Here is a 13,305-nt window from a genome sequence, read left to right as displayed (position 1 = left end):
AAAATGTATTCTCCAGAGAAGAACAGCGAATTGCAGGCTTCACACTATCAAGTAGTAAAACAAGAATCGACTATTTGCTAACATTTTACATTGGAACAACATTCAGAAATCACCCTGATGGTCATTGCTCAAAAAGAACAAGATTTTTCCCTCTGTGTCCCCATCACAGCACAAAGTTCACAAGGCTTACACTAGAAGTGGATCGAAGAGCCATTTTTTGGGAAGAAAAAGCTACAATTATTACAACTGCTCTGCTATGGTGGAATTCTCATTTTCTGCTGCAGTACAATAAAGGCAAGTTTGTTCCAATTTATTCTTCTATAATTTTGTACTAAGGAAAGAAAAGGATCGAGGATTACTATAAATGACCATGCAATCGGCTGGGGTGATTTCCGTCGCTACCAATAACAAAAGCAAATGGAAGCAAAAAGGAGGAGCATTCAGATTTCTTGTTAGAAAATAAAAACTGCCAAAAACTTCAATGGCACAAATTGTGTTTTTGTACAGGGCTTTGTAGTATAAGTTAACTTTCCATATCATAAAGGGAGAAAATATATAAAGAACACAGTATCACAAGTAGCAGCACCTTTGTTAAAGTATCAGACCACAGTTCTACCTTTGCTTTACCCAAGAATAAAAGCTGCTCTTTTGTTTATGAGTTCTACTATCCAGTTGCTTTATCCTACAACTTTGCAAGGATTTCCTGACAAAACCTATTTTTTTGGTTGAGTTTTTAGCTTGAGATCATGCTGCTGCCTCATGAAACAGAGTAAAATGAAAGCATTCTGCGAGTATGGCCTCAAATGTCTTGCATTTGGACTACAGAGTGGTACATATAGATTATTGTTAAGCAGTCTTCTGAAACTGTAAACTGAAGTCAAAAGTGCCAATAGGAATCAATGACCGCTTTGAGATCTCATGCAAATGATACACCAATTCATTCCTGCCCTTTACCTTCCCTCTCAACTTCTCAGATCCTTATTTTCCACATGGAAGTATGTTGGATGAGATGCAGTCTCAGTTGCACTGTATGTACCTTGACCTACATCTTCTGAGTCCAGCTGAAACATTCCTAAATTATATGAGATTAGAATGAGATTTGGTGTAGACCAAATATGATGGAAAGATGAACTCTGATTAGCACCTTAACAATTTGTGTGGATTGAAGCTACTGTGCAGTTTCCAGATTTAATGTGTGTAGAATACCAATGAAAATCCAGTTCTATGCAGGTATTGGTTACACAGAACACAGACAGTCTCCAGAAGTAAAAGTATACTTGTTTTTGTAAGAGTCTATTCCAGCAAACGCAGATGAACTTCGTAATCACCTTCATCTCAGTATTAAAATTAAAAGGGAAGCCTAGTCCTCCTTTTCATGTTTCAATTAAAATTTAAAACAATTTTTAAATCCTTCCTTTAAAACCCCTAATGGAATGAAAGAAGTAAAGCTGGTTGCCAATGGCATTATGAATTTCCGAGTCTATTCGTGGTGATGAAATTTGTATGCTGTGTTTGAACAAACTGTCATGCTAATGACATTCCTCAGTCTGGTGTCTTCAATAATAAGCAAACTGAGTTTTTAAATGTAGTTGATGGGATTTTTTTTTTCCCCTCTCTCAGACACCCTATGAGGAAAAACAGAATTCCCATTTACTTTCATGACCTCTGATTTAAAAGCAAAGATTGCACATTATTTACTACTGGATGATTTTTCCGAAATTTAATGAGGACTAAGTACAAATATGACAGATGTAATTATCACAGTTTTATTCTGCACAGTCAGGGTCTTCTTGTGCTGTAATTGCAAGCCTTTCATTCAGCTGCTGATAGCAGAGTTATTATCATAGTACTTTATGTTATTTCAGAGAGGAGGGAAACAGATTTCTACCTCACTTTTACCCTGAATATCCATCCTGAGGACTCATTTTGCCTGGCCTCATGCTACAGTGAAATTAAAGACCTCTGGGAAGGACATTGACTAAATCTTTGCTGATTTTCCTTACCCACACCCAGCTGTGGTGAGAGCACCAATCCAACCCCAGTTTTCACAACATATTGGAGGAAAAGGAGGTCCTGAGGGGGGTAGCTTTTTTTAAAAGGAAGAAACATGTGGGCAGGTGGCCAGCTCATTGTCTACTACAGAGAAAATTTTTTTATGGTGTACTGCTGCACTCATTTAGACTTAAGTTAAGGTTGAGTGAGCCCCAGCTGGAGACTGGACCACTGACCCAGAAGCTGGAGATGCCCAGTGACATGTACACGACTGGAAGCCTTCCTTTATGAAGCTCAAATATAATTACTTTATTTTACACTCTTTCCCCACCAGACAGCTCACACGTGCAGGGACAAAAAAGCTTCTTCCAGTCAGTTCAGACCATACTGATCCTGTGCTATTAATGCCCATCTTGGGGCTCACTACAATGCTCACTCCTAAACCAAGCCCTGCAAGGCGCAAATGCACCAGGAGCATCACTGCATTGACATGATAATTACTGAGGTTATTTAAGTTGAAAGGCAGCAGTCTGAAGGAAAGGAATGGTAGGATTTTTTGCAAGACTGAATAAAGGCAGACTTATTGGTACTCCACATCCACTGCACACTTATGAAGATGTGGATTAAATCTGTGTCTGCTTAGAGAAAAGATCTCAAATAAACAGCAGAAGTCCAGCTCATGTATGTCCAGCTCAGGCTGTAATAGCTGCACAGCCACAGTAAATACTGCAGAATCAAGTGCCTAGGATAATGTTCCAGTAGGCTTCTGAGATGAGAACAGACTGAATGTTTCTGCCACTCCTACATTCCATCTCATTATACATAAACTATATCAGATCAATAAATATGTTTATACTAACCTGAAGATACTTAATTTTTATTGAGATTAAACAGTTTGTAGGGAATCTTCCCAAACTATGGGCTTGCAAAATAGTGATTTTTTTCCTACCAACCTGTCACTGCATCAGGTTCAGGAAACACACATTTTATTTATTGCTTTCAAAACAGAGAAATGACTATTGACAGTGAAACAAACTCACAAAACACCTGGAGCATGTCTTTCCTTGGAAGAGCAGGTCATCTACACAAGTGTGGGCTCTGGCACTTTCCATACAGTATGGTCCCTATCCTACCATGAAGAACAGGAACTCAAGATTTTCTCTTGGCAATTTTGCAGGACTATGCAAGATACTGGCTGCTTGTCCCAATCCAATGAAGCACTTGTGCACCCACTTATCTGTGGGCATAGAAATATTTCTGTAAGAGGTACAGAGACAACCATAAGAATATGTGCCTCATCAGTGTGACCTGTTTCATTGAACAAAAATCTTGTGCCTGGGAAAGCTACAAAAAAAGAAGTATCTTGTAATTGTGCAAAAGAAAATAACCTTATTAATCATTGGATGGAAAGGCAAGATTACAATCACCTGTAAAACCATGAGAGTTAAAGCTGTGGAAGCAGAGACTTGCTTCCTGCATTAGCTTCAGGCACCCTGGTAAAGCAAATCATTTCCCAGTTATGTCAATGGAATATCTTGGTTCTTTCTCTCCACCCCCAACACTACTTAATCTTGTACTTTTCAGTGTAATTAAGGAAACAAATACACTATAACCCAGAATTACAATTGCAACAGGCATATACACACATGCAAGAATTTACCCCTTCCCCAGTCACTTAAAACTGTCCACACAGACTTTTGGGCAGGTTTCTGAAGCCTGTCTTGGTTATTCGGCAAAAACACAGTATGTGTACTGCTGCCAACACTGAACCTGGCTCAGCACTGTCTACAGATGCTGCAGTTCTACTTCTGCACCATGCTGTAGTCATGTGAACTACAACCAAGCTCTTACAAGAATACAGTATCTCACTTCCAGCTAACACCTCCTGCTCATGTGCTTGCCACAAAACCTCTCAGCTTCTGCTATCAGATTAAGGCTTGACCAAACATAACTCACCAAAGGTGCCCTGAAGAGAGGCAGAGCACTGAAGTGCTGAACCTCTGTGCATTAATTTACAAGCAGGATACATATTTCTTGAAGTGCTAAGTTACTCTGATGTCCTGATCATGGAGTCAGCTAGAGCCTGGTCTAGTCAGAGACATTCTTAACAGTAGAACAGTAGTTCTAATCTGTACACATCTACCTGTCCTCTAAAATGGGAGCTGGAAATCCCTGGAGTGTGCCGATACTTTGGCATCCCCTCTACCCTATGCCAAAGCTAAAATCATTCCATGTATTTTTTAGCTCTTTGAATAAAACATTTTTATATATTCAAGGAAATGATGATTTTGGAATTCCCATGAAAGTAACACAAAACAAAGTTCATAGAACAGGTTCTATGCAGTTGTGGGGGTTTTTAAGACAAAAAAGTATTGTCAACAACTTTGGAAGGAAGCAGCCTGTTATTTCATGCGGTTGCAAATTGGCAGCTGCATTGCTCACACCAAGTAGAGGACAGATAACTCCCAGGAAAATGAGTCAACAATGGCATACACAACCTATTTCAATGAGATCTCATTTTCCCTCCTAAGTTCTTTCTCATAGTTCCCATATAGTAACTTTTCAGTGTCTAATTAAGGTGCATAAGAGCCATGTGCAAAAGTAAATCCAGTACTAGCATGGCACAGTGCCTTTTTATCCCTTTAATTGGATATCATGACAGTTCCATTGAAATGCTATGACAGGGCAATGCTGCTGGCTCCATCATACCTGCTTTATGCTTAACAACAGAGACCTTCTATCTCTATAACCTTTTGCAAACAAGAAGGGATTCATATTCAGCTTACATAGGGTTAGAAAGGGCAGCTGTGCTGTGCTGTAGTAGTAGGATGCAAACACTGGATCAACCCATTTAGAGGTTTGAATGAATACACAAGTGGAAAGTGATCTTGTTCTTGCTTTCAAAACAGTAAACTGAGAGAAGAACTGAGAGCTACAAACCCACCAAGTTATGCACTGGCAGGGCAATGGAGGCAGAAAGATAAGAGGCAATGCCACTTCCTTATGCAGAAGTAGTTCAGAAGCCTGTAGAGCTCAGTGCTCGATGCCTACAGAAATGAATCCTCCTACGACTGTTGCTAGCAGCACAAAGAAAAAAAGAACAAGGAAGTTTTACCTCCTCAGAGAAGGAAAAGCTCTGCTAAGGCTGTATTATTTGAATTTCATGATCCATAAGTTAAATATCAAGTATAGAAGAACTGACAGCATTACAAGGTAAAACAATGACTATCTACTGACTTTGTTTTCTTAGTACATAAACTTCAAGGGTATTGCATGCACAAATAGAAGATTCACTTCTCTTCCATTTGAAAGGACAGTCTGAGATATTATTTGTGAGGTGCTCACAATCTGAGGTTGCACAACCTGAACAGTGAGGTGCCTCAAGTTAGCATATTTTAACACCAAGGAAGAACAGAGACTGACTATTTGGATTATTTCTCATAGGTTATCATACTTACAATCGGGCTAGCATTGATGTAGTCTGAATTGTCGTGGCTATTTTCACCTTTCAGACATATTCTGGAATGATCATCTGTAAAGGAGAAAAGAACAAAAGAAAGATTCTATGCAAATATTCTAACCATTTTAAGGTAAAACAATTCAAAGTCAGACTAATGCATGTTTAGAGCTGGACAAACGATAAATACGAGAAATGGTATTTCCTTCTGATTCCCAACCTTGATACAGCCACAGCATCACAGCTGGGGCGAGCAATGAAGCACTAAGATATCTCAGAGGAAGAGTATCAGAAAGCATGCACAACAATATGCTACAACCTTTCATAGGAAAAATGTGAAACTCTACTGCTCAGGGAGTTTAAGATTTAAACTAAGCAAATCACTAGAGAAAAAATACCCCAGTATTACAGAAACCACTCCTGTGCTTCCAGGGTCATGGAAGAAGTAAACTGATGCAATTTGTCCATCGGGCTTCTCTATAAAATGAACAGCAGGAACATCACAGTTGAGAGATGGACAGTAAGTTAATCTGTCCTGATCAAAGACCAGTGCTGTGCAGTGCTACACTAGAGACATGGGAAGGAGTTATGACTTGTAAATGATTGTGGGAGAGAGAAAGTGCCAGTAGCAACTGCACCTAGAATTATGCGAGTGGAACATATAGATACCTTACACTGCTGGGAAAGTAGCTAGTTCAGACACCACTGGCTAAGAAACAGCAGCTCTGGATATAGAAGACTTACTCATGTTTACCCATTGTCAAGATTGTTTCATCACTTTTTAATTTGTATTTTTACTGGTGCTCAATCATGTTCAGAGCTGGTACACCTCAAACCCTGTTCTTTACTCCAGAACATATGTAATAGATGGAGTTTATTTATCTGTATTTAGACAGGGACAATGCAGATGTCTGCATCTCTTTCAGTCATCTAGACGTACGTTCTGCTTAGATAAAAGAAATATTTATATTACATGAATCATGTCATCCTGGTTTAGCTAAAACAAACAGGCTAAAATGCACTTGAGAAGCACCCATTTCTTTTCACTGACTCAAGAGTGACCAGATCACACAGAGAAAATGTGTGCAAGAGATGTCCAAATCTTTGCATATGAATCTCAAACAACTTTGTACCTGATTATGTAACCAGCACAGGTTATATGTCTCAGCAAACCTACTCTGCACAGTATATTGTGGTGAACAAGTAATGATGAATGAAGAACCATTCTCTACTAGCAACACAAAATTATTTCCAATGGCAAGGTTTCAACACAATAGGAGGATGAAGATGAGAAAGGGAACACCTTCATGCACATTATTCAGTTCCACCTTACTTTGCCTCCACTGCACACAAAAAAAATTGAAATAAAAATGAACTTGTGACATTTGAGATCTTGGTGCTACCCAAGACTCTTTATAGGGAGCTTTACAATGAGCCCTGTCATAAAGTGCTTGGAAAACTACAGGTCTGAAATCTTTTGGCTGTGCAGGAGGTATGCAGGTTCTGTGCGCTGTATGCGGTCTCTCACATATCTTATGCTAAGTAAGCACTCAGGATAAGCCTCCTTCATTGGATAGCAAATGTGTTTGAAGTAATCACCAAAGAAAATGTGTCAAATGTTTTCCAATGGATGAGGGAGAGTAGAAAGTGATTCATCAGGATTTAGCAAACAGACGTCAGTGTGATTCTCCAATAAAAGTCAAATGTCAGATTAGTAACCTGAGGATCAGGGGTTGGTTGGGGTTTTGTTTGTTTGTTTTGTTGGGGTTTTTTTTGTAAACACAACCTCTGATGTAGTGTGCCATATCATTATCCTGATGGCTTGGGGGGCTTGTCAGAGGGTGAGACATGCTAAGGTTTTGGTAATGAAGAGGTAGTGAGACTTTGTATTTGTTCTCAAAGGAGAAAAAAAAAAAGTGCAAAAAAGGTTGTACATGTGTTTTCTGAATACATCAAGAGTTTGCACCCATGTGTGCTTCAGTTGCAGAATAAAGTGTTCATATTGACAATGAACAGATTGTGCTTGTCTATGCCTGTTATCACCTCAAAGCTTCTAGGAACTAGCATAATAGCTCTTCAGAAACAGGCAGGAAAAGAAGGAGGGGAAAAAAGAATACCACTGACACCAGTTTGTTATGTTAACAATAAGCAATTAAGGGAAAAATGCTGAATGTACAGGATTTTTTTTGGGGGGGTGTAAACTGCATATTGATTGTGTTAGAAGCAAGGAAAGAGAAGCAGGAAATTAAGGAAGGGGATGACAGAAAAGGAAGATATATAAGACTAATCTGAAAATCAAGAAAGAAAGATGAATGAAGAAATAGGAGAGGAGAGGGATGGTAATAGCAAAGTGAGAGAAAAGACAAATGCTGTTACCAGCTACTGCAATGTGGCCAAGCAACATCTACTCAAATTGCTACAATAACTAGTGCTGAAGCTGAAGTACTCTGCATTTGCTATTGCTCCAGCCAAACTACAGCTGAAAGTAAAATGTACAGATGGGTATGGCTAGTACTAGCCTGAGTTTGTAGCACAACCCCCCTCAATTTATAGACTAAGAAACCTAAGTTTTGGTGTCTACATACAGATTATCTTCATGTGGACTAGGTTACAGCTGAAGCTTCATTTACTTGGCTGAACATAAACATGTTGCACTGCCTGTGAAACTATAGAGTCAATGAGACTTTGCACAAGGATAACCCATATGACACAAGAGCTAAAGACTTGTACCTTATTGAAGCAGCATCTGAAGCTCCCACAGATATTATGCAAGGGCACGCTAGAGTTATTAAATTCACTGTAACCCAAACAGCAACTTTTGCCATTACCCAGTTCTCTTGATGCCCCTGCACTGACTAGCTATTCAGGAGCTGTAACAGGTCCTTCAATACCTGACTCATAGGGAGACAGCTACATGGAGATACTTAAATTCAGGCAGCTCAATCTACTGTTTCACAGAACCATGTCCAGAGAATTTGACATAATGTTTATAGTTATATCTAAAGTGCTCTAAGGACACTCAGGCTAGCAGCTAGGAGGGCACAGGTCACCCTAAAGAGGCTGTGTTACACCTACCAGCTCTGTATGGATACCTTGAATACTTTAGCCAATCCCAAATAGCACTGAATTCCTGCATTTAAGAGAATGAGTTGAATGCAAAACGTCTGGATTATTTAAACAGTGACCAACACCACAGTAGTGTGCCATCTCACAATGCAAGTGGCCCTGCAACTTAATGAAGATCTATAAGTTTCATTGTTTTTCAGATGGGGATTGAAAGCTTGGAAAAATAAGATTCACCTCTTGCTTAACTCCCTCTGTCTTTTGTTTCCTTTTACTCAGACACTTCTGAAGGAACAGAACCAACAAACAAAAGCTGGAAACAAGGAAGTGAGAAAGTGAATCACAAAATCATAGAACCATTAAGGTTGGAAATGACCTCTAAGATCATCAAGTCCAACCACCAACTCAATACCACCATGCCCCCTAAGACAAGTCCTGAAATACCACACATAAATGTTAAAAATGGATCAGCCTGAACACTGTGAAGAATCTGCTACCAAGCATTTTAAAAGCTGTTTCTAAACAGAAAAGATTGGTATAAGAGTATGCTATGCTAAAAACGTGTGATTGAAGAAAATGTTAATCTAGAAATTACATCAGCATTGTAATCAGTGAAAAATAACACGGTATTGTTTTAAGACTGGTTAGGAAAGGAAAATGCAAAGTAAATACAACATAGTATCAATGCTTCTTTGATGCCTTCCTAAGATGAAATCTTTTACATGAATTATCAATCTTGTTCTGCCTTGCCAAGGTGATTACAAATATGAAAGGAGTAAGGAAATGCTAACAAGGCATTACTCTGTTAGAATACTCTCAATGTAGCGTAACAACTTTGTAGCATATCAAAAGCATATCAGCCTTGCTTCTTCATTTATTATGAAGCAAATTTGTGAGTTTGCTGTAATTTCAATGTCAAGCAATCAAAAATAAATTTTAAAAAAAGTGGACAAACTGGACTCTTTCTCATTTCAGTCTAATATTAGAGTCCACAATATCCATGACCTTATCAAGATTTTATATTGTCTAAATTCTAGTCCGCACTTTCCAAAGTAGTTTTAACCTGCAAGCTTTTTACCAGTGTACAGCAACTTCATAAATTGAGGCCAGATAATTTTGTGCAGTCAGAAAGGAAAGTTCCCAGTGCTCTCTATACAATAGAACTTTCCACATTGTAACAAAGCCCAAAGATAGCCTTTCTCTCTCGCAAACGGACTAAGTGATTTTAAATGTGCTAAAATACTTCTAATTAATAATTCAATACATTTCAGCCACCCTATCCATGTCCCATGTTCTCATCCTTCCCAGGTCATACTGATCCAGTCTACTAGACTCAATGATGGGAAGAACAGGCATAACAATCTGCCATGGAAACAGGCAAAGGCAGAGACTGTCAGCTGAAGGCTGATCAGAGTAGACTGATTCATTCACATAGTACAATATGATGAAAAGAGACAGACTATATTATCTCTGAAAATAGTTGAGCTCTCTCATGTGGCGTGACACTCAAGCTAAAAAACCTCTACTCTGTACCACTGTTGCAGCTGCTACTTCTGAATTCAAAGCTAGAATGATCTAGTCTTGAGGGTCCTTATCTTATTGCTCATTGTATCATGCAGACACATTTCCTACATTGGCTGAGTAACCAGCATCCATTTCTGGCAACACCTGTAGCTCCCATGCTGTCTCTAAGGCAAACAACCAGTAACAACCTGGCTTAATTTATGAGCAGTGACTTGGAACAGTTTAAGATGGTCTGACTGTAAGTATACATTGAAAAGAACACTTTAAGCTGGAAGATTAACTTGAATCAATGTACATTATCATGGAGCATTTCCTATCATGTTGGTTAAATGTTATTTCCTTCAGCATGGGAAAGAGCACAGAAGGCTTGCACTCTAACTTTTATGGTCATTTCTTTAGAACTTTTAAACAGACCTGATCCCAAAACACATGTAAGTTTCTGTTTCTGTTAGTTGCTGTTTCCCCAAAAGGCTTTCAAGCAGCACCATATTTACTCAGGGGAATTCATATCACCAAACTACTCCACTCCTCTCCTATGGAGCAAAGTACTGCAGAAAAAGCCACTACACAAACAGGAGAGCCAAACCCTGCTGAAGCGAATACACAAGGACTGATGGCTCAGTTAAATTGTCATGCACTTCCAAAGAATCTTCACTCTAAATCTGGCTCTGACATTTACTTAATGTGTTACCTATCATTTCCCAATTTCTAAAGCAGGAATAGTACTTACTCAAGGCTCTCATAGGGAAAATTAATGTTTTTGGGGCACTTTAAAAATTAAAATAGTTATACATGTTTGCCAAGCTCCCAGCTGGATTGTGGGCACACTGACTGAGAACATTTTTGTTGCTGTGGACTGCATATATTTTCAGTCCCAGTTTTGTTTCATTGGTTGCTTAATAAAATGTGTGGACATAGATTACCAATGTAATCTATGAGATACATATATTTGCATAGGAAAAACACACTGCTTTCATTTCAAGCTCAGAAAGGTGGCTGCTTTAGGAAAGAGCAGATTTGAGGAATATAAACACTGGCAGCTTTTTTTTCCCCTCCTTGTTCTCTTTTTATCCTAAGCCTAGCAGAAAGACAAGCCAGTTTTCAAGCTTATCCACTGAAGCCTAAAAGGGCTCATTCAGCACAGCTGAATATCTGATAAACAGATCATCTAGCTCTGATTATAGACTGCTGGTATTACTGTTGGATGGACACGATACCAACTTGTCTAAACACAAGCCAAACTTCTTTCTGTTGAATGGCTACAGATGCCACTCTTGTACAGAAAGTATATTCCAGCATTGAAAAGCACTCTGGCTATTGAATTTCAAGAGATAGCACAGCTGCAGCAGGGCTATGTGATATATTTGCACATTTTGGTAACATATATGCACTTATAAGGAGATAAACAGTCTCAGATATGACAACAGGACATGCACCCAGCCCACAGTTGTAGCTACAGTTTTTTCAAGCACACAGCTAAGCTGCTCCATATTCTGTTTGCCTGTCGCCTGTAGCTTTCAAACCGCTGTGCAATGGAGAATGAGAGAAGTATCAAAAGCTTGAAATGCAATCATCCAAATTAATGTGTACATACATGGTACTACAGCCTGTGAGCGATTCTTCTGGATGTTTTCCTCCTGCTGTGCCATGGTGGTGGAATTGGGTTCAGCCTGATAAGCACACAGAGCTTCCCACTCTTTCTCCAGACGATTCTTGTTTTTCAGATGATCTTCCATGTAGGACTGGAATTAAAAGAATGATGTATTATTAGCATTGACTTAGCTATGCTGAAAGCTGAGCTAAAAGGCTGTATCTTAAGATGGAAAGCATTGGAATCTGGAGCTCTGGGAACAAAATACACTCAATCTTATGGCTAATACATTCATTTTGAAGTTAACTTGAAGCTTATTTGTGCTACACAAAATGACAACACAAACACATGACAGAGAATAAATGCTTGAACCCCCCAGATACTGAGGTTCAAGAGAAAATTATTTCTTCTTCAGTACCTGGAAAATGTAAGTCCAAATGTCTCTTTCATCAGGCAACAAGAAAGAAGCAAAAGCCCTTTAGTTACTACAGCAGCTCATGTAAAACTGAAGGCCTTTAAAACAAAAGTTCAAGCACACATGCAAGTCACGACAATGATACAAGTGTTGAAGAGAATAAAAACATTGCCAGGCTGAAGTGTCATGGCTCAAATACTGGTCATTAGGAATCCATCCTGCACATGGCACAGAGAGAGCCTTGAACAGAAAAGGCACTGTTAATTAATATTAATGTATGTTATGAAGGATTGTACCTGGCATTCAGTAAAGTTAACAGTGTTAGGAGAAGCATCACCAAAGAAAAATTAACTGGCTGTGGCAGGAATGCTGCTCCATCAGAGTATATTGGTGCAGGTCTTGACTTTCTGGGTATTTCCCAAGGCTAGACATTCAGTACAGCAATAGATCAGGAATGCAGTTCCCAAGGTTTGCCAGAATTTAACTAAACCCCTATTCCTTCATCCCAAGGACCTGAAAATTATCCAAGCAGATGAGGGGAAGAGACCAGAAGAGAACAAGTGGAAAAAGAAAGGAATCTTCCCCTCCCCTTAACAAGAAAATTAAGAAAGTTATCACCTGGTAGTGTAAGCCTATTTCTACAACCAAATTAATTTTCAGAGCCTGTTGTCATCTCCTTCAGCCAGCAAGAGAATAATCTCACACATACCCAGTTCATATTTTTAAGTTAAACTCTGCATTACTTTTACAAAGTAGATTGAAGTTAACATTCTTTAGCATTAAAAAAATGGGATAGACTGTTTGAGGACAGGCTCAGGGTCTGGACAGGGTTTGGGCGCAGAGCAGTGGGTGTCTCTGGCACAAACATTAGTCAAAGTGGCTCCTGCTGGAATGCCCAATCTGTAGCAACACTTGTCTAGAAAAGGCTCCTGGAAAAAGTTCACTGAAAAGTCCAAGTCTAAAAAGTAGATCGATTGTTTAGAAAACCTCTTCTGTAATGTCAAATAGTTCTTCCCAAACATGATTTAAGGAAGAAAGGCACTCATGCCCTCTCAGCAGGTTTAACAGAAGGTGCAAAAAGCTTGCAGCTTGTCTTCTGCCAAATGGGAGATCTGCTAAAGCTGTCGCTCCACCGCGCTCCCACCCGACCAGCAAAGCAGTCGCCACAGAATACTGCTCTCTCCTGCAGCCTGAATGGTTTTTCAGTTACAAAAGAGCCCCTCACACACAGCATTGTTTGGTGCAGAGTTTGTTGGGTGTGTG

At 39.3% G+C, this 13,305-nt stretch overlaps 1 protein-coding gene across 1 annotated transcript in view; it reads right to left on the bottom strand.

The window, feature by feature from the left end:
• PTPRN2 (protein tyrosine phosphatase receptor type N2) overlaps nucleotides 1-13,305 on the bottom strand; it is a 596,056-nt gene that overhangs the window by 47,126 nt on the left and 535,625 nt on the right. Inside the window, exons 15-16 of the mRNA XM_054171491.1 lie at nucleotides 11,631-11,778; nucleotides 5,451-5,524 (exon numbers count right to left, since the gene is read on the bottom strand). Coding sequence (XP_054027466.1) covers nucleotides 5,451-5,524; nucleotides 11,631-11,778 — 222 coding nt within the window. The remainder of the gene's footprint in view (nucleotides 1-5,450; nucleotides 5,525-11,630; nucleotides 11,779-13,305) is intronic.

The sequence above is a fragment of the Dryobates pubescens genome, chromosome 21 (genome assembly GCF_014839835.1).
Source record: "Dryobates pubescens isolate bDryPub1 chromosome 21, bDryPub1.pri, whole genome shotgun sequence".
Lineage (NCBI taxonomy): Eukaryota > Metazoa > Chordata > Aves > Piciformes > Picidae > Dryobates > Dryobates pubescens.
The sequence above is the reverse complement of the archived record's forward strand: the minus strand, read 5'-3'. Positions and strand labels throughout refer to the sequence as shown.